The 20,794-nt window shown below is 41.2% G+C and overlaps 3 protein-coding genes across 5 annotated transcripts in view; 2 read left to right on the top strand and 1 right to left on the bottom strand.

Annotated features, from left to right (window-relative positions):
- LOC110456518 (universal stress protein in QAH/OAS sulfhydrylase 3'region-like) overlaps nt 1-4,308 on the top strand; it is a 38,318-nt gene extending 34,010 nt beyond the window's left edge. Inside the window, exons 2-4 of the mRNA XM_021507311.1 lie at nt 746-841; nt 2,504-2,610; nt 3,233-4,308. Coding sequence (XP_021362986.1) covers nt 746-841; nt 2,504-2,610; nt 3,233-3,430 — 401 coding nt within the window. The 3' untranslated portion in view covers nt 3,431-4,308. The remainder of the gene's footprint in view (nt 1-745; nt 842-2,503; nt 2,611-3,232) is intronic.
- A 2,799-nt stretch (nt 4,309-7,107) lies between these two features.
- On the top strand, nt 7,108-19,118 carry LOC110456520 (universal stress protein PHOS32-like). Of its 3 annotated transcripts, none has more exons than XM_021507313.1 (5): nt 7,108-7,323; nt 13,177-13,260; nt 13,440-13,537; nt 13,865-14,114; nt 19,025-19,118. In XM_021507313.1, the coding sequence occupies exons 1-4, from the start codon at nt 7,209-7,211 to the stop codon at nt 14,072-14,074; spliced, it is 507 nt and encodes a 168-aa protein (XP_021362988.1). In that variant the 5' UTR covers nt 7,108-7,208; the 3' UTR covers nt 14,075-14,114; nt 19,025-19,118. The 3 variants fall into 3 exon arrangements, with proteins under 3 accessions (XP_021362988.1, XP_021362989.1, XP_021362987.1); XM_021507314.1 differs by having other exon boundaries at nt 13,865-14,109; nt 19,020-19,117; XM_021507312.1 differs by lacking the exon at nt 19,025-19,118 and having other exon boundaries at nt 13,865-14,452.
- Nucleotides 14,621-18,661, bottom strand: LOC110456515 (uncharacterized protein K02A2.6-like). Its single transcript, XM_021507305.1, has one exon. The coding sequence runs from the start codon at nt 18,659-18,661 to the stop codon at nt 14,621-14,623; it is 4,041 nt and encodes a 1,346-aa protein (XP_021362980.1).
- Nucleotides 19,119-20,794: the final 1,676 nt, after the last annotated feature.

Below are 20,794 nucleotides of genomic sequence, written 5' to 3'. Positions count from 1 at the left end.
ATTAATTGGACGATATTGTGTTACAGGGTACGTGGATTGGTATTAATTTGACGATATTGTGTAACAGGGTACGTGGATTGATATTAATTGGACGATATTGTGTTACAGGGTACGTGGATTGGTATTAATTTGACGATATTGTGTAACAGGGTACGTGGATTGATATTAATTTGACGATATTGTGTTACAGGGTACGTGGATTGGTATTAATTTGACGATATTGTGTAACAGGGTACGTGGATTGGTATTAATTTGACGATATTGTGTAACAGGGTACGTGGATTGATATTAATTGGACGATATTGTGTTACAGGGTACGTGGATTGGTATTAATTTGACGATATTGTGTAACAGGGTACGTGGATTGGTATTAATTTGACGATATTGTGTAACAGGGTACGTGGATTGATATTAATTGGACGATATTGTGTTACAGGGTACGTGGATTGGTATTGATTTGACGATATTGTGTAACAGGGTACGTGGATTGGTATTAATTTGACGATATTGTGTTACAGGGTACGTTAATTGATATTAATTGGACGATATTGTTTACAAGGTACGTGGATTGATATTAATTGGACGATATTGTGTTACAGGGTACGTGGATTGGTATTAATTGGACGATATTGTGTTACAGGGTATTGATATTAATTCAACGTCATTGTGTTACAGGGTATTGATATTAGTTTGACGTCATTGTGTTACAGGGTATTGATATTAGTTTGACGTCATTGTGTTACAGGGTACGTGAAAAATGTACACCGACCCACTGACAATATCATCCTCGTACACGCCGTGGAGCTCAACGAGATCCTACACAACCAACAGTGGTACTCGTGTAAGTAGTAAATAATCATGATTGTCGTGTAAGTATTGGCGTGGTACTCGTGTAAGTTTTGGCGTGGTTCTCATGTAGGCATGTGCGTGGTACTCGTGTAGGTATGGGCGTGGAACTCGTGCTAGTACAGGGGTGGTACTCGTGTAAGTTTTGGCGTGGTTCTCATGTAGGCATGTGCGTGGTACTCGTGTAGGTATGGGCGTGGAACTCGTGCTAGTACAGGGGTGGTACTCGTGTAAGTTTTGGCGTGGTTCTCATGTAGGTATGGGCGTGGTACTCGTGTTGGTATGGGCGTGGTACTCATGTAGGTATTGGCGTGGCACTCGTGTAAGTTTTGGCTTGGTTCTCATGTATGTATGGGCGTGGTACTCGTGTAGGTATGGGCGTGGTACTCATGTAAGTATTGGCGTGGTACTCGTGTAAGTTTTGGCTTGGTTCTCATGTAGGTATTGGCGTGGTACTCGTGTAAGTTTTGGCTTGGTTCTCATGTAGGAATGGTCGTGGTACTCGTGTTGGTATGGGCGTGGTACTCGTGCTAGTACTGGGGTGGTACTCGTGTAAGTTTTGGCTTGGTTCTCATGTAGGTATGGGCGTTGTACTCGTGTAGGTATGGGCGTGGTACTCGTGTAGGTATTGGCGTGGTACTCGTGTAAGTTTTCGCTTGGTTCTCATGTAGGTATGGTCGTGGTACTCGGGTAGGTATGGGCGTGGTACTCGTGTAGGTATGGGCGTGGTACTCGTGTTAGTATTGTTGTGGTACTCATGTAAGTATTGGCGTGCTACTCATGTAGATATGGGCGTGGTACTCGTTTAAGTATGGACGTGGTTCTCGTGAAGGAATTGGCGTGATTCTCGTGTAGGTATGGGCGTGGTACTCGTGTAGGTATGGGCGTGGTACTCGTGTTAGTATTGTTGTGGTACTCATGTAGGTATTGGCGTGCTACTCATGTAGATATGGGCGTGGTGCTCGTTTAAGTATGGACGTGGTTCTCGTGAAGGAATTGGCGTGATTCTCGTGTGAGTATGGGCGTGGTTCTCGTGTAAGTATGGACGTGGTTCACATGTATGTATGGGCGTGGTTCTCGTGTAAGTATGGGCGTGGTTCTCATGTATGTATGGGCGTGGTTCTCGTGTAAGTATGGGCGTGGTTCTCGTGTAAGTATGGACGTGGTTCTCATGTATGTATGGGCGTGGTTCTCGTGTAAGTATGGGCGTGGTTCTCATGTATGTATGGGCGTGGTTCTCGTGTAAGTATGGGCGTGGTTCTTGTGTAAGTATATATTGACATGGTTCTCGTGTAGGTATGGGCGTGGTACTCGTGTAGGTATTGGCGTGGTACTCGTGTAGGTATGGGCGTGGTACTCGTGTGTAGGTATGGGCGTGGTACTCGTGGAAGAGTGTACGTGTCATCTACTACTAACAAAATACCCGGGCTTGCGATGTGTCGCTATTTGTATCGGTTCTCATGCCGCACTATATAAAGATTTATGGCTCTTTTTGATTTTCACTCCGAAAGAGGCGGGGATTATATATCTATCTATAACATATATGGCTCATAAGTTATAAAGACAGTATGATCAAATATGGGCACTGGATCCGAACAAACAAGTGTTGGTTTTATATACGTACTACTTAAACATATATCTATTTCCTGTGTTACAGCCCCCTACACGTTTGACAAAGATGTCCTTTTCACCCTACTGGAGGATGAGAAGCGGAAAATCACACACAAGCTTGAGGAATTCGCCCTGCTTCTCAAAACTCGACAGGTAACTCTCAATATTACCTATTTATGAAATATAGGTTTTAAAAATGTCCGATAAGTAACGCTGTAGAATCATTTCACAGATATGATCTCCGTTTCCTCCAAAAACACACGCCATTTCGATGTTTGAAAGTTTTTGCTGTCATGCTGTCAGTTATTTTTCTCATTTTCATAAAGTTGACGCCAGCCTCGCGCTAGGCGTGCTGATAACTTCACCAAATAGTGAAATTCCCTTCGGTTCGAGAAAGAACCTGGCAACGATATGGAGGTTGTCGGGCGAGGCTGACGTAAACCTCATGAATATGCAAAAGTTGGCAGAATGCCTACGAACAACTTTGAAATGGCATGTGTTTTTGGAGGAATCACAGATCATATGTGCGGAAGAAGAACACATTCTACTCGGATATAGGCGGTTTTTAAAAAGATAAATTATCCATCTTTCAATGGTACAGTATTGAATCTAATTGATCTTACCCAACTACAACCCCATTTGATAAGTCAGAATACAAATAGCCTATGTACATAAACGTAGTACATTATACTAGTAATCCGGACTTTGGCTCACATCTGTCATCTTACCACTCAAACTCTTATCAAAACTTAAAGAGTCTGTGTTCCTGTTTCAGCTTGCTGGGTCTGTGAAGAGCGCACACGCCAGTAGCCCGGGTGAAGGGATCGTGAAGGCTGCAATAGAGAATCATGCATCCCTGATAGTGACGGGGACCCGGGGGTTGGGGTCCATACGGCGGACCTTCCTGGGCAGCGTCAGTGACTATATTCTCCACCACAGTCCAGTGCCAGTCATCGTTTGTCATAAGCCTTAAACACGCCCCTCGTCGGACCATCGGAACTTGTTTTTATCCAAGGCGATCTTTCCCGACTATATACAGACCACACCTTACTATGGACAATTTTGTACGTTATTATCCAGATCTGGGGTTGATGATACTGAGCTGCCGTTCGGCACCAAGCTCAGACACGTGATCTAATTAACATATGCCTGTCAATCAAGTGTTGCCTGGAATATTAACGAATGGCGACCAAGTCCTCAGGTGATTTTCATGCTCACACAGTGTGTACCATTTATATACAAAGCCTAGTATGGTCATATGTGTGTTTTATTTCATTTACAAAATTCAAAAACCAATTAATAAATCTTCATCTTAACTAGGATCACTATGACTCCTGATGAACTTAAATAAGAATAGATATACTCAACACAAGCATAACAATAACGGAACTTGATTCTATCTGGGTCTGTTACAGTCATTGATTTGTCGCAACAAGCACATGCGTACATGTAATAAACTAGGCCATAATCCATGGTTTGAATACATGTTTGTTATATTGCACGTTTCGTTTTAGTAACATTTCATCTAATGAATAAGTCCGAAATTTCTTACTTCCCTAGCTTAAGACCAGGAAGAACTGGATGAAACGGGTTTAGTACATCCTATGTGTATACATAATCCCGAACGCATACTGATGATTATTTACTAAAACTACGACATCGATTGTCTAGGGGACCACTTTTACGATTGGACGTTATCTCGTAATGAAATATAAGACCAACGAGTGTACTGTTGTCACGAGAGAGTTGAGTGATTAGGCTTGTCCTCATGAGTCAGACCCGACTCCTTCTGTACGGCCGTGTGATTGATAGAATATCGTGTAATTGTAAATAAATCATTTTTCATCATCATCATCAGTTTATATGTTTTGTTTATCTTTACTCATCGTCGACGTTGTTTGACCAACATGTCTGTAAGATGAAACGACGCCAACGGCATCAGCAACAATCCACAACAACATTTAAATCAGAAGTAACGACAACAGCATTAACAACAGCATCAGCAACAATCCAAAACAACAACATTTAAATCAGTAGTAACAACAACAGCATTAACAACAGCATCAGCAACAATCCAAAACAACAACGTTTAAATCAGTAGTAACAACAAAAGCATCAGCAACAATCCAAAACAACATTTAAATCAGTAGTAACAACAACAGCATTGCAACAGCATCAGCAACAATCCAAAACAACAACATTTAAATCAGTAGTAACAACAACAGCATTAACAACAGCATCATCAACAATCCAAAACAACAACATTTAAATCAGTAGTAACAACAACAGCATTAACGACAGAATCAGCAACAATCCACAACAACAACTTTTAAATCAGTAGTAACAACAACAGCATCAGCAACAATCTAAAACAACAACATTTAAATCAGTAGTAACAACAACAGCATCAGCAACAATCCAAAACAACAACATTTAAATCAGTTGTAACAACAACAGCATTAACAACAGCATCAGCAACAACCCAAAACAACAACATTTAAATCAGTAGTAGCAACAGCAGCATTAACAACAGCATCAGCAACAATCCAAAACAACAACATTTAAATCAGAAGTAACAACAACAACATTAACAACAGCATCAGCAACAATCTAAAACATCAACATTTAAATCAGTAGTAGCAACAGCACATTAACAACAGCATCCGCAACAATCCAAAACAACAACGTTTAAATCAGTAGTAACAACAACAGGATTAACAACAGCATCAGCACCAATCCAAAACAACAACATCTAAATCAGTTGTAACAACTACAGCATTAATAACAGCATCAGCAACAATCTAAAACATCAATATTTAAATCAGTAGTAGCAACAGCAGCATTAAAAACAGCATCAGCAACAATCTAAAACAACAACATTTAAATCCGTAGTAGCAACAGCAGCATTAACCACAGCATCAGCAACAATCCTAAACAACAACATTTAAATCAGTTGTAACAACTAAAGAATTAACAACAGCATCAGCAACAACCCAAAACAACAACGTTTAAATCAGTAGAAACAACAAAAGCATCAGCAACAATCCAAAACCACAACATTTAAATCAGTTGTAACAACAACAGCATTAACAACAGCATCGGCAACAATCCAAAACAACAACATCTAAATCAGTTGTAACAACTAAAGAATTAACAACAGCATCAGCATCAATCCAAAACAACAACATCTAAATCAGTTGTAACAACTAAAGAATTAACAACAGCATCAGCAACAACCCAAAACAACAACATTTAAATCGGTAGTAGCAACAGCAGCATTAACAACAGCATCAGCAACGATCCAAAACAACAACATTTAAATCGGTAGTAGCAACAGCAGCATTGCAACAGCATCAGCAACAATCCAAAACAACAACATTTAAATCAGTAGTAACAACAACAGCATTATCAACAGCATCAGTAACAACGCCAACAACAGAAGTGACAACAATGGTAACTTAAGAACAACATCAGTAACAACAACAGTACCAATAACAGCATTATTTTAACTTAGCAACAACTTAAGAACAACATCAGTAAACAAAAAACCTCAAATCAACAGCAACAAAATTTGAAGTAATTAACACAAATATAGCAATAACTTCAACGAGGGTGACAAAGACCAAACCCGTATTTACAGCAATAGTTGTACGAACAACGGCGATAAAAGCAGTAGCAAGGACAATAGAAGTATAACATCAACAAAAGCAACAGCGGCAACAGCAGTAACAAGAACAACATCAGTATAACATCAACAAAAGCAACAGCGGCAACAGCAGTAACAGGACAACATCTATATAACATCAACAAAAGCAACAGAGGCAACAGCAGTAACAAGGACAACATCAGTATAACATCAACAAAAGCAACAGCGGCAACAGCAGTAACAAGGACAACATCAGTATAACATCAACAAAAGCAACAGCGGCAACAGCAGTAACAAGGACAACATCAGTATAACATCAACAAAAGCAACAGCGGCAACAGCAGTAACAAGGACAACATCAGTATAACATCAACAAAAGCAACAGCGGCAACAGCAGTAACAAGGACAACATCAGTATAACATCAACAAAAGTAACAGCGGCAACAGCAGTAACAAGGACAACATCAGTATAACATCAACAAAAGCAACAGCGGCAACAGCAGTAACAGGACAACATCTATATAACATCAACAAAAGCATCGACGGCAACAACAGTAGCAAGGACAATGTCAGTAACAACGTCAGCAGTACTAACAAAGACAACAAAGGTAAACATATCAACATCGGCAGAAAACAGCGGCAACAACAGCAACAATAAAACTATATCAATAAAAGACGTAACAATGTCAACATCAGTTATATCAAAAGGCAGGCTACATGTATATGAACAATATGAACAAACAGCAACATTAGGGAGACTTAGGTTTTAGAGCATGTTCATTACACAGAAACTGGTAGCAGACTGTTAAAAAAAAGGAAATGCATTTAACTGGAATGATTCGCATTCAATGCGAATATTGACATTTTGCTTTAAGACACACTGTACATAATTGATTATATAACTCTGAAACGAAGCAATGAACATTTTTTGAATACCCCGTACATGTTTGTTAAGGCTGTTTGTATGTGCGTTAACGACTGAGTTCCGGTACATGTCCGGTATAGGAGACTCCCGCATTGTACACCACCAGGTTTTAAAATTAAGATTTTTTCTCTCGTTATTACACAGTAAGATCGTCGTCTGTTTGTTAATGGAATAGTAGCCATGTTGAAGTTCAGAACAGACGTGTGCCCCAATGATAGCGGATCGTCCGAAAATAGATGGCGAAAAGTTGTGATCGCAATGGATGGGAGTCAACAAGCCAAGTACGCCCTTAAATGTAAGTCTGTGCTTCTCCGACGCTTGTCGCTTAATATCAATTTTCTACCACCGATGACAGGCGATGAAAGATTCCCACCAAAACGTGTTCTCGCGGGAGCATGGGTATGATTTATAACAACTACGAAAGCAACTTCAAGAAAATTGGTTTGGAGCTGTGAAAGGTTATGAAGGTTATGAATTGACATCATTACAAATATGTTTCCTACAGAGATGTGTTTGTATTGCTTGTCAGCAATTACAGGTTCTGTGTAAATTACGCTAGAGTTGCAAACCATAAGTCAGACGGATCAGAAAGTGCTACAAATTACATGTACACCACAGTTCACACAAACAGCTAAGTGTTACATAGCATTCCTCACAGACACATCTATTACACAAAAACAGTGTTACAGACAATCTGATACAAACAAAATACCAGTATATATGTTAAACTAGATGGAGCGCGATAATACGGTACTCGGGAAGGAACATGGTGAGAAAAATAAATGAATACATGAACTCGGCTTGGTATTCTCGGTCTGTGATCTCGGTTAAGTAATCCATGATCTCGGTTTAATAATCCATGATCTCAGTTAAGTAATCCATGATCTCGGTTTAATAATCCATGATCTCGGTTAAGTAATTCATGATCTCGGTTTAGTAATCCGTGATCTCGGTTAAGTAATCCATGATCTCGGTTTAATAATCCATGATCTCGGTTAAGTAATCCATGATCTATTTTAAGTTATCCGTGATCTCCGTTTAGTAATCCATGATCTCGGTTAAGTAATTCATGATATCGGTTAAGTAATTCATTATCTCGGTTAAGTAATTCGTAATCCATGATCTCAGTTAAGTAATCCATGCTCTCGGTTTAATAATCCATGATCTCGGTTAAGTAATTCATGATATCGGTTAAGTAATTCATTATCTCGGTTAAGTAATACGTAATCCATTATCTCAGTTAAGTAATCCATGATCTCGGTTTAGTAAGCCGTGATCTCGGTTTAGTAATCCATGATCTCTTTTAAGTTATGCGTGATCTGCGTTTAGTAATCCATGATCTCGGTTAAGTAATTCATGATCTCGGTTTAAAAATCCGTGATCTCGGTTAAGTAATCCATGATCTCGGTTTAGTAATCCGTGATCTCGGTTTAGTAATCCATGATCTCTTTTAAGTTATCCGTGATCTCCGTTTAGTAATCCATGATCTCGGTTAAGTAATTCATGATATCGGTTAAGTAATTCATTATCTCGGTTAAGTAATACGTAATCCATGATCTCAGTTAAGTAATCCATGATCTCGGTTTATTAATCCGAGAGCTCAGTTTAGTAATTCGTGATGGCTCCGTACAACCACAAGGGCACGCAACTGCCAATAATATTGATATTGTTGATATCGTACCCAGCGACTGACAGTCGAACAAGATCAATATTTTTGGTAGTTGCGTGCCCCTGTGGTACAATACTGCTAATTACAATTTACATACCGACAATGTTTTTTCATCATATATTGTACTATATTATCCAGTGAATATATCAGCCATGTGATTGGTTGTAAGTTTTAATTGTTTTAATTGTGACGTTACGCCTAGGAAAAATTCTTAGACTCGTTTCATAAATCTCGTATGAAATGGAAATTCATGTAAGAACTTGTGTGACACCGGTTACCAGAGTGCTTGTATTGGTACTCACTGGTGAAACCAGTTGCAATTGCAGTTGTTACAGAGCGCTTCACGATGAAAGACGTCAGATACACTTGTTTAAATGTGGGGTTTACCGGGGATTTGTCACAGTTACACTAGACTATTTTAACTAAGTCTACTAATCATCATCTCTCCTAGCATACTACCCTGTAAACATAAACAATCTCGTTGTGAATATGTAAACAACCAACACTTCGGCAATGCATGATGTATTAAATGGTAATTTGGTCCTTTAAACACGGATTGTTATCGACGACAAAGGAAATGAAGCCCGACAGAGCTTTCTGTTAGTGTGCCAGCGAATCACAGTGTGTGTTAATTAAAAGGCTCATAATAACTTGTGTTAAAACGTTCATCACTTAAATTTACATTGCAGTTATGCTAGTTATTTCACTCTCCTAACGTAAATTCGAAAAATTCTGGGAACGTTAAAGTCAGTGTTGTTGCAGTCAGATCGATGACGTCACAATAACGGTCATTCAACCAGATGCTGCTAAAGCCCAATACCATGTATTGCAGTCTGTAATCTGCAGATAATGTTGCATGTTATCGCCGAGAGACGAACATTTCATCATCGATTCATGCGACAAATGCTGGTTTCATTAACTCACAAACGAACTAATTAAATCGCCGCCGAGCAACACGCTACGGGGGCTGACACGTCTTAGGTATATGAATAAGAAGGCGCCACAAGAAATAGTTGTTGAAAATTGGTACATACCGAATACCACGATAGAGCGTTAGATGATATGCATATGATAATCCAAGTCTACCAACTATGTCGTACATAACATACATTATATAGGCAAATTGTACACCACGTAGTATACACAAACTTAGCACGCACGCAAAACAATACGTTTTTAGTACTTTCTAAGACACCAGTACCGTTCCGTGCCAATAAAGCTAAGCAGCCAACACAAATAATTACTAAATCACCACAAATTCTCGCAGAGTTAACACAATGCTTCACAGAGTAGGCTTAACACAATACTTCACAGAGTAGGCTTAACACAAGGCTTCACAGAGTAGGCTTAACACAAGGCTTCACAGAGTGAGCTTAACACAAGGCTTCACAGAGTTAACACAAGGCTTCACAGAGAGAGCTTAACACAAGGCTTTACAGAGTAGGTTTAACACAAAGCTTCACGGAGTAGGCTTAACACGAGGCTTCACAGAGTAGGCTTAACACAAGACTTCACAGAGTGAGCTTAACACAAGGCTTCTCTGAGTGGGCTTAACACAAGGCTTCACAGAGTGAGCTTAACAGAAGGCTTCACAGAGTGGGCTTTACACAAGGATTAACAGAGTGAGCTTAACAGAAGGCTTCACAGTGTGAGCTTAACAGAAGGCTTCACAGAGTGGGCTTAACACAAGGTTTCACAGAGTGAGCTTAACTCAAGGCTTCTCTGAGTGGGCTTAACACAAGGCTTCACAGAGTAACTTAATACAAGACTTAACAGAATGAGCTTAACACAAGGCTTCACAGAGTGAGCTTAACAGAAGGCTTTACAGAGTAGGCTTAACACAAGGCTTCACAAAGTGAGATTAACACAACGCTTCACAGAGTGAGCTTACCACAAGACTTAACAAAGTGAGCTTAACACAAGGCTTGACATAGCATGATTAACACAAGGCTTCACGGAGTTAACACAAGGCTTCACTGTGTGTGCTTAACACAAGACTTCAGAGAGTGGGCTTACCACAAGGCTTCACAGAGTAGGCTTAACACAAGGCTTCACAGAGTGAGCTTAACACAAGGCTTTACAGAGTAGGTTTAACACAAGGCTTCACGGAGTAGGCTTAACACGAGGCTTCACAGAGAAGGCTTAACACAAGACTTCACAGAGTGAGCTTAACACAAGGCTTTACAGAGTAGGCTTAACATAAGGCTTCACAGAGTAGGCTTAACACAAGGCTTCACAGAGTGGGCTCAACACAAGGTTTCACAGAGTAAGCTTAACTCAAGGCTTCTCTGAGTGGGCTTAACACAAGGCTTCACAGAGTGAGCTTAACAGAAGGCTTCACAGAGTGGGCTTTACACAAGGATTAACAGAGTGAGCTTAACAGAAGGCTTCACAGAGTGAGCTTAACAGAAGGCTTCACAGAGTGAGCTTAACTCAAGGCTTCCCTGAGTGGGCTTAACACAAGGCTTCACAGAGTAACTTAATACAAGACTTAACAGAATGAGCTTAACACAAGGCTTCACAGAGTGAGCTTAACAGAAGGCTTCACAGAGTAGGCTTAACACAAGGCTTTACAAAGTGAGATTAACACAACGCTTCACAGAGTGAGCTTACCACAAGACTTAACAAAGTGAGCTTAACACAAGGCTTGACAGAGTAGGATTAACACAAGGCTTGACAGAGTGAGCTTAACACAAGGCTTCACTGTGTGTGCTTAACACAAGACTTCAGAGAGTGGGCTTACCACAAGGCTTCACAGAGTAGGCTTAACACAAGACTTCACAGAGTGGGGTTAACACAAGGCTTCACAGAGTGGGCTTAACACAAGGCTTCATAAAGTAGGCTTAACACAAGGCTTCAGAGAGTAGGCTTAATACAAGCCTTCACAAAGTGAGCTTAACACAAGGCTTTACTGTGTGGGCTTAACACAAGACTTCACAGAGTAGACTTAACACAAGGCTTCAGAGAGTGAGCTTAACACAAGGCTTCTCAGAGTGAGCTTAACACAAGGCTTCACTGTGCGGGCTTAACACGAGGCTTAACAGAGTGGGCTTGACACAAGGCTTCTCAGAGTGAGATTAACACAAGGCTTCATTTTTCAGGCTTAACACAAGGCTTAACAGAGTGGTTTTAACACAAAGTTTAACAGAGTGGGCTTAACACAAGGATTCACAGGGTGAGCTTAACACAAAGCTTCACGGAGTGTGCTTAACAGAAGGCTTCACAGAGTGAGCTTAACACAAGGCTTCACTGTGTGGGCTTAACACAAGGCTTCACTTGTGTTACTTAACACAACGCTTCAAAGAGTGGGCTTAACACCAGGCTTACCAGAGTGGGCCTAACACAAGGCTTCACAGAGTGAGCTTAACACAAAGCTTCACGGAGTGTGCTTAACACAAGGCTTCACAGAGTGAGCTTAACACAAAGCTTCACAGAGTGAGCTTAACACAAGGCTTCACTGTGTAAACTTTACACAAGGCTTCACTTTTTCGGGCTTAACACAACGCTTCACAGAGTGGACTTAACACAAGGCTTAACAGAGTGGGCTTAACACAAGGCTTCACAGAGTGAGCTTAACACAATGCTTCACTGTGTGGGTTTAACACAAGGCTTCACAGAGTGAGCTTAACACAAGGCTTCACTGTGTGGGCTTAAAACAAGGCTTCACTTTTCGGGCTTAACACAACGCTTCACAGAGTGAGCTTAACACAAGGCTTCACTGTGGGCTTAAAACAAGGCTTCACTTTTCGGGCTTAACACAACGCTTCACAGAGTGGGCTTAACACAAGGATTCACAGAGTGAGCTTAACACAAAGCTTCACGGAATGTGCTTAACACAAGGCTTCACAGAGTGAGCTTAACACAAGGCTTCACTGTGTGGGCTTAACACAAGGCTTCACAGAGTGGGCTTAATATGAGGCTTCATAGAGTGAACTTAATACAAAGCTTCACAAAACGGGCTTAATACATAGCTTGACATAGTAGGCTTAACACAAGGCTTCGCAAAATGGGCTAAATACAAAGCTTCACATAGTGGACTTAACCTAAGGCTTCACAAGTACAGAGTGGGCTTAACACCAGGCTCAACACAGTGGGCTTAACACACGGCTTACAGAGTGGGATTAACAGATCGCTCAATAGAGTGGGCTTAATACGAGGCTCAATAGAGTGTGCTTAGCACAAGGCTTCATATAGTGGGCTTAACACAAGGCTTCACATGTACATAGTAGGCTTAACACTAGGCTTCACAGAGTGGGCTTAACGCGAGACTTCGAATATTTAGAGTGACATTCAACAATAGGCTTACAGAGTCAGCTTAAATAGTAGGTACACAGAGCGATTAATAATAAGACGGTCACATAGAGATCTTAAACACGTTGCCAAATTTGATCACGTGTCATTTTATACATGGTGCATTGATCGCATGCTATTAACATACGGGGTAGATTAATCACTTTTCATTTTTTTCGTTCTTGACAGGGTATATAAACAATATATACCGGCCGACTGACAGAATAATACTGGTACACGCCATTGAGCCTCAGCTTGCCAAACACCTGACAGGTGAGTTAGCTCCCTTTGATTCACCCAGGAATAGTACTACATTTGAAAAGTGCAGCACCATTAATAAGGAATATTTGTTAATTATTTAATATAACCCTAGACATCATTCGTACATTCCTTTCTCTTTAATCAAATATTAGCTGACCATAGTAATTCTCATGATCAAATGATCTTTGAAGATAGTGACAAAGAGGGAGGCTTAAAGACGGACGAGGAAGAGGGGACACGACTAAAGGCCAAATTAGACTCCTATCAACAACTCCTCACTGAGTTCAAGGTATTTTGTTTTTGTTTGTTTAGTTTTGATCACTTGTTATTGCTTTCACCCTACAAAAATATGTAATAGTTACATGTATGAATACATTTTGATCAGAACGTAAACGCGCCCAGATATCTGTAAAGAGATGTAGACATATTTTGTTTGAGATTGAACTTATTTTTTGAATTGCTGAATCAACAAATTTGAAAAATTTCATAAATTACTACATTGTCTGTGGTTCAAATGATGCTTGACTGTATGTCATACCAATATCCAAATGGAACAAGAAAGACAACTCATACACAACTTTATATATTTTCCTTCTTGTTTTGTTGCACGGCGAAGTTGATGGGAGAGGTGAAGCCAGTCTCTGATAAGACCCCTGGGAAAGCTATTATATCCGCGATAGAAGAACTTAACGCCGACGTGTTAGTCACAGGGTCGCGGGGTCATGGACGGATTCGGCGGGCAGTACTGGGCAGCGTCAGTGAATATCTGCTGCACCGAGCACGCATACCTGTGGTCATCTGTAAGGAGAGTTCGTCGGATGTGTGATCAGTGGCGTCAAGTCTCATCGGGAGTGTGATTAGAGAATTGTAGTGTCTTACCGAGGTATTACCGAATCTGTCGTAACACAAGAGGCCATCTTGTCAATCAACACAGTAATGCCTTTATTGGTATTCAGACACAGAAGAGTTCCACATGGAATGGCACGGAGCACGGAACGGTGCGGATACATGACATCTCCTCCCTGACTAGTATCAAAATTTATATGTTTGTTGCCTGACTATAAACACATTTTTACACTGTCTTTCTACGACTATAAAATTATAATGACTCGACTGGTTAACTTTGTCCATCATGTCGATGACTGTTCATTACGAAAATGTTTCGAATGGTATTAACTCACATACTAATAAAGTGATAATATTGTTTGGATTTCTATTGTTTTCACATAACACAAATCACAAGTTAACAATAAAACTCTAATTATAATATTAACTCTAACAGAACCTATGTGGTTCTGGTGAAACACACAGTGAATAGTATGCCCTTTTAAACACGTGTGATCACTTTAACTGACTAGAACACTATTTACAGTCAATATGCCACATAGTCTTTAAACCTTGGGGGCACGCGTGTTGCTCGTTTTGGAAAACGTGGTTCACAAGCTGGTGTTTGAGTGATAGTCTTTTCAGTCACTATCGGTGCATGAGTCATTGGCTCGACAACAGTCACGGTGGCATCACTCGGTGGACCAGTGGCACTGTCCACATTAATAGGGCCTTGCTGGACACTCGGTAACGAGTTTGATCGCGGAAGGTAGATTGGCCTATCGAAAGTCTGAGCAACTGGTACGTTTGCGTCTCTCATTTGGTCGACGTGACGTCGCCAGATGACGCCTGGTGACACTTGAATGCGGTACGACACTGGGCCAGTTTTCTCCTGAATAGTTCCAGACAACCACTTTCTCTCTCCCCTATAGTCCCTTATCATAACAGTTTGACCTGCCTCGAAATTTCGCGTGTGTGTGTGTCTCCTTTCACTCATTCTCTCCTGTTGTTGTTCTACACGTTCCTGGACGGTAGGTCTCAACAGATCCAAACGTGATGGCAGGTTTCTCCCAAGGAACATTTTTGCTGGCGTTTCATTCGTGGTCGACTGTGGGCTATTTCTGTACGCCAACAGAAAATTTGACAGTTTCTTTTGTATCGAACCGGCATCTTTTCCGCTTGACTTCATGGCCATTTTAAATGACTGGACGAATCGTTCCGCTAACCCATTCGTACTTGGGTGATATGGCGCAGACGTTATGTGTTTGATTCCGTTTAACCTCATAAAATTATGGAAAAGTTCAGATTTGAACTGCGGACCGTTGTCGCTGACGATTTGTCTAGGAACGCCGTTCCGAGCAAAGATCGTCCTGAGAACTTCAATTGTTCTCTCGGCTGTCGTAGACTTCATCTGCACCACTTCAGGCCACTTGGAGTGCGCATCAACTGCGATCAGAAACATTGAATCCAAGAATGGCCCCGCAAAATCGATGTGGACACGATGCCAAGGTCGAGACGGCCACTCCCATGGGTGAAGACGTGCTCCAGGGGGTGCATGCTTAACCTCCTGACATCCAGCACATGTTTTGCACATCAGTTCTATGTCCTGATCTAATCCGGGCCACCACATATAGCTGCGGGCTACGGCTTTCATCTTAACAACGCCGATGTGTCCCTGATGAAGTTCACTAAGCAAGTCACGCCGTAGTTTCGGTGGTATTATCACCCTCATTCCCCAGAGAAGGCATCCCTGGTGTACTGTTAGCTCCGTTTTTCGCGCTGCGTAGTGTTTGAGGTCGGGGTCGACAATGTCCTCCCAGCCATTCATTACTGACTGGTACACGGTTGAAAGCAAGGGGTCACGAATTGTCTCCCTTCGTATCTGTGTTTGTGTAACAGGTAACTGATCCAATTGGGATATGTGTAAAGCATTTATAGCTTTGTCATCATCGCTATCCACTGGTCCTTCACCTTTGAGAGGTAAGCGTGACAAACTGTCCGCGTTTCCGTGCGCTTTGGTGTGTTTGTACTCAATGTCATAAGTTAAACCTGACAAGAACAGAGCGTATCGTTGCATTCGTGACGCTGTTGTTGTCGGTATGCTTTTCTCCGGATTGAAGATAGCTACCAAGGGCTTGTGGTCAGTAAGCAGCGTAAACCTGCGTCCAAATAGGTAGTCGTGGAAGTGTTTCACACCCCATACAAGCCCCAACGCCTCCTTGTCAATCTGCGAGTAGTTTCTCTCAGCAGCATTGAGCGACCTTGATGCGTACGCGATCGGCCTCTCCGATTTGTCCTCCATCACATGGGACAGTACTGCTCCCAATCCTCGTGGAGATGCGTCACACGCGAGTCGCAGCGGTTTGTTCGGATCGTAGTGTGTAAGCACTTCAGTAGAAGTCACCAAGGTCTTTACCTCCTGAAACGCTTGACGGTGACTAGTGTTCCATTCCCACGATTTGTCCTTCTCTAATAACTTGTGTAGAGGATACAGTGTGGTTGACAAGTTTGGCAGGAACCTCCCATAATAATTCACCAAACCAAGGAACGCACGTAACTCAGATACATCAGAAGGCTCTGGTGCCTTTAATACTGCCTCGACTTTGTTGTCCGCTTTGTGCAACCCCTCAGCATCAATTTCATGACCGCAAAATGAAAGTTTATCTCTGAAGAATTCACACTTATCCTTCTTCACTCTCAGTCCGTACTCATCAAGACGCTCGAGGACAGCCTCTATGTTCCTAAGGTGATCATCATCATCCTGGCCAGTCACCAACATGTCGTCAATGATGCATTTTACACCCGATAGGCCTTGTAACACAGTGTCCATGGCGCGTTGCCAAATAGCGGGCGCGGACGCGATACCGTACACCAACCGATTGAACCTATAGAGCCCCTTCTCCGTGTTGATAGTTAGCAGTGGTTTGGACTCCTCTTCCACTTCCATTTGCAGGTAGGCATGTTGGAGGTCTAGTTTTGAGAACTTTTGCCCCCCAGCCAATGATGCAAAAATATCATTTGTACGTGGCAATGGGTATTGCTCCACCTCAAGTACTTTGTTTACGGTCACTTTAAAGTCTCCACAAAGACGGACTGATCCATCACGTTTCATGACTGGGACGATCGGTGTGGCCCACTCACTATGACGAACTTTGGTCAACACCCCTGCCTCCTCCAGTCTGTCAAGTTCATCACTAACCTTGGGTTTGATAGCATACGGTGCCGACCGTGCCTTACAGAACTTTGGATGGGAGTCGGGTTTTACGTTGAGTTTTGCCTTCATGTTCTTCAGTGTTCCCCAATCGTCATTAAAAACCGCCTGGTATCTTGCCAAGATCCCATCTAATCTAGTTTTGGTAGAGATATTTGGTGCTCGGATTGCCTTGATTGCTGGCCAATTCAAAGTTATCTCCCTTAACCAATCTCGTCCAAACAATGAAGTCCCTCCCTTGGGTACAACATACAGTTTCAGGGTCTTCTTTTGTCCCTCGTATTCGACCCTCACATTGACTATTCGTCTTGATCTTAACTTTTCCCCAGAGTATGTTTTGAGATAGACCTGCGTGTCTGACAAATCTTTCAGTCTCCCATTCAACTGCTCTACATACCCCTTTTCTGTCACCACAGAAACCGCAGAACCTGTGTCCAGTTCCATTTTGTGCTTGATACTGTTGATCTTTGGATACAGCCAGATAGCCTGATTATTACGTTCACCGTTATCCGTAGAGTTGACCTCCAGGCTGGCAATTCCTGCACAGGAATCAGATTCGGGATCAGATTCAGAATCATAGTTCGTGTGATGTATATTTTTTTTACGCTCTGGACACGCCTTCTTTATATGGCCCTTATTATTACATTCAAAACATGTCTCATTTTTCCAAAAACAATCCTTGGGATTGTGGTTCCCTAGACATCTCCAGCACTTACTTTCGCCGTGTGGTCGATAATCTGGTCTGGCTTGTCTGTGATCTGTTTGTCTGTGATCGGTTTGTTTGTGGGACTCGTGTCTCCGAGGTTTTCCCTTCTTCACATGAATTTTATTTACACTGGCCTTGGAACTATTTCCGTGAAGTTCGGTTGCGTCCCTTTGTGCCATTTCTATAGCAATCGCCAGTTCGACAGCGGTGTCGTACGTCAGTGTGGCTTCTGATAGCAACTTTCGTTGTATGTGTTCGTTTCGCAAGCCGCAGACCAACCTGTCTCTCAGTGAGTCACTCAATGTCGCATTAAATTCGCAATATTCGGACAGTTTTCTTATGGCAGCCACATAATCCCTGATGCTCTCCCCTTCCCTCTGGTCACGTTTATGGAATCGAAAACGTTCGGCAATCACTAGGGGTTTGGGATTAAAATGATCTTTAAGCAGTTTGCCTAAACGTTCAAAAGTCTCCTCAGAAGGTTTCTTGGGCGCCGTCAGCCCTCGGAGCAACTGATACGTGTTACCACCCACAAGGCTCAAAAGCGCGGGAACGCGTTTCTCCTCCTTCACGTTATTACATATGAAATATTGTTCAAGGCGCTCGCCATACGAGTCCCATGACTCATTTCCCTGATCGAAAGTGTCTATCCTGCCTATTCGCCCTGCCATCTTTGACACAATAATCGGCTGAATGTGCGAATGATAGAAAGTTTGAGTATTCTAAATCGACCCGGTTCCACGTGGTGTGAAAACGACTGTACATACGATGGTCTCACTTGCCTATGAGTGCCTCACCACCTCGTTTCCGACTTGAATTGGGAAATGTTCTGATTACTGCAATGATTTCTGCTCATCTCGTCGCCAGTTGTAGTGTCTTACCGAGGTGTTACCGAATCTGTCGTCGGGTTCAATAACAACACAAGAGGCCATCTTGTGAATCAACACAGTAATGCCTTTATTGGTATTCAGACACAGAAGAGTTCCACATGGAATGGAACGGAGCACGGAACGGTGCGGATACATGACAAGAATCCAAGTCTGATAGAAGTTAGACTCTTGCTATCTGCGCAAGCTACGCCGAACAGAGAATTACAAGTGATCAAGCGTCTGGTTGAACGAGACTAGATAGAAGTGTTTTTTTTTAAAATAATATAAAATCTCGTCGGGAGTATCTCGTTGAAAGTGGGATTTCGGAACAGAACATTAACAAAATTATGTATTCGTATTCAACGAGTAACTTTGACAGTCATGTTAGTATTTGTTGGGAGCTAGGAGGCGATGATTTGTTGCTACGCGCGGTTGACATTGCTGTAACGGAGTACGCAGTTCTAATACGCATACGTATTATATCAGTTCTACAGTAGGACTATCATAATAAACAAAAAAGGAAAAATTGTTATATGTTATTCAATTAATCACAAACGTTCGCGTTAAGAACAAATCAAAATCAGATGTAAATAAATATAAACTTTATTTATTTTACAATAATTATGAAACAAGTTATTCAACTTATATTAATAAATCTGAGGTACGTGTCTGCATCGAATCCGAATTGAACTGGAGAAAAAATATAATCCACTATGTTTGAAATGAAAATAGTATAATATAACTACCACTGACATCAATGATTTATTGGATAACAGTTCTGAATAATGAGGCTTGAAAATGACGTCACTGAGTATTTTTAAAAGTGTCGAATAGGCTATATTCATAAAAGTAAGACTTTTGATTTCTTAATCGATTTTTGACGAAGCTGTAGTATTAGGATTACTTAAACAATTGCCAGCTTCAAATAATCTTGTGTACTGTTTATACCGCCTCGTGTTACTTTCTCTTCTATCTGCAATGACGTAATCCTTATTTGAAACTTGATACCCGTGTCATTCTGAAAGGATTCATATTTACTGACTTAATTCGATAAAACAAAGATTCTTTTCCTTTGGTCGTTTGCGGTATTTTTTTGACAGTATAGTTAAATATCTTTTAAATACTCTTTAGGTAAAGAATACAATGAATTGTTGTGATATCTCTCTTTGTATTAGTTCAGTGAATATTTATTGTATTACATACATTGTATTGTAGGCAGAAATAAAAAAGGAAGAAAAATTATGATTTTTATATGTTATGCGAACGCAAATTAAATGTTCAATTCACTAGACTGCTCAGAGCGGAAGTACGGAGATCCTAATAAAAGACGCGGATGCGGGTGATTGCGGGTCATATTTACGGAATGCGGGAGATACGTATGACCCGCACGGGTCATAAGATCGTCGCGGGTGATAGGTTCATTTTGCGGGTGTTGATCCGCAGAATGCGGGTCATTTAGCAAGTATGTACTCTACCATTGTAGTTGGATTTTTAAAGATAACCTAATAAACTCGCCCGCTTGTGCAGGTTGTCACGCCAATGAACGTGTTCGTCATGATTTCTGTGTACGCAATAGCTCCACAGAAACAACAACTAAGGGAGTCTAGCACCACATTTATCATTTACCATTTAATGAAGATACTCTTTAACAAGAAATGAACACTACTCTAGACAGGAAATTTAAATATACATGTCAAGCACTTGGTAGCATGCAAAACAGGGTTATTCTTCTATTTTCAAGTTTATATCTTCTGTCCTCCGTAACTCTTATCTTAATGTGAATATTTCTTTTGAATGTCATCTTCTGTTTCACATAAGTGACGATGCATAGGTTTGTGGAAAGCTTTAAAATGTTTTAATCTTAGTTTAATTCAAAAGCTTTACGACAATCAAATATATTTGAAGTTGCAAACATCCAGGAGATGGCGCGAATTA

This window comes from Mizuhopecten yessoensis, unplaced genomic scaffold, assembly GCF_002113885.1.
Source record: "Mizuhopecten yessoensis strain PY_sf001 unplaced genomic scaffold, ASM211388v2 scaffold8777, whole genome shotgun sequence".
In the NCBI taxonomy this organism is placed as follows: Eukaryota; Metazoa; Mollusca; class Bivalvia; order Pectinida; family Pectinidae; genus Mizuhopecten; species Mizuhopecten yessoensis.
The sequence above is the reverse complement of the archived record's forward strand: the minus strand, read 5'-3'. Positions and strand labels throughout refer to the sequence as shown.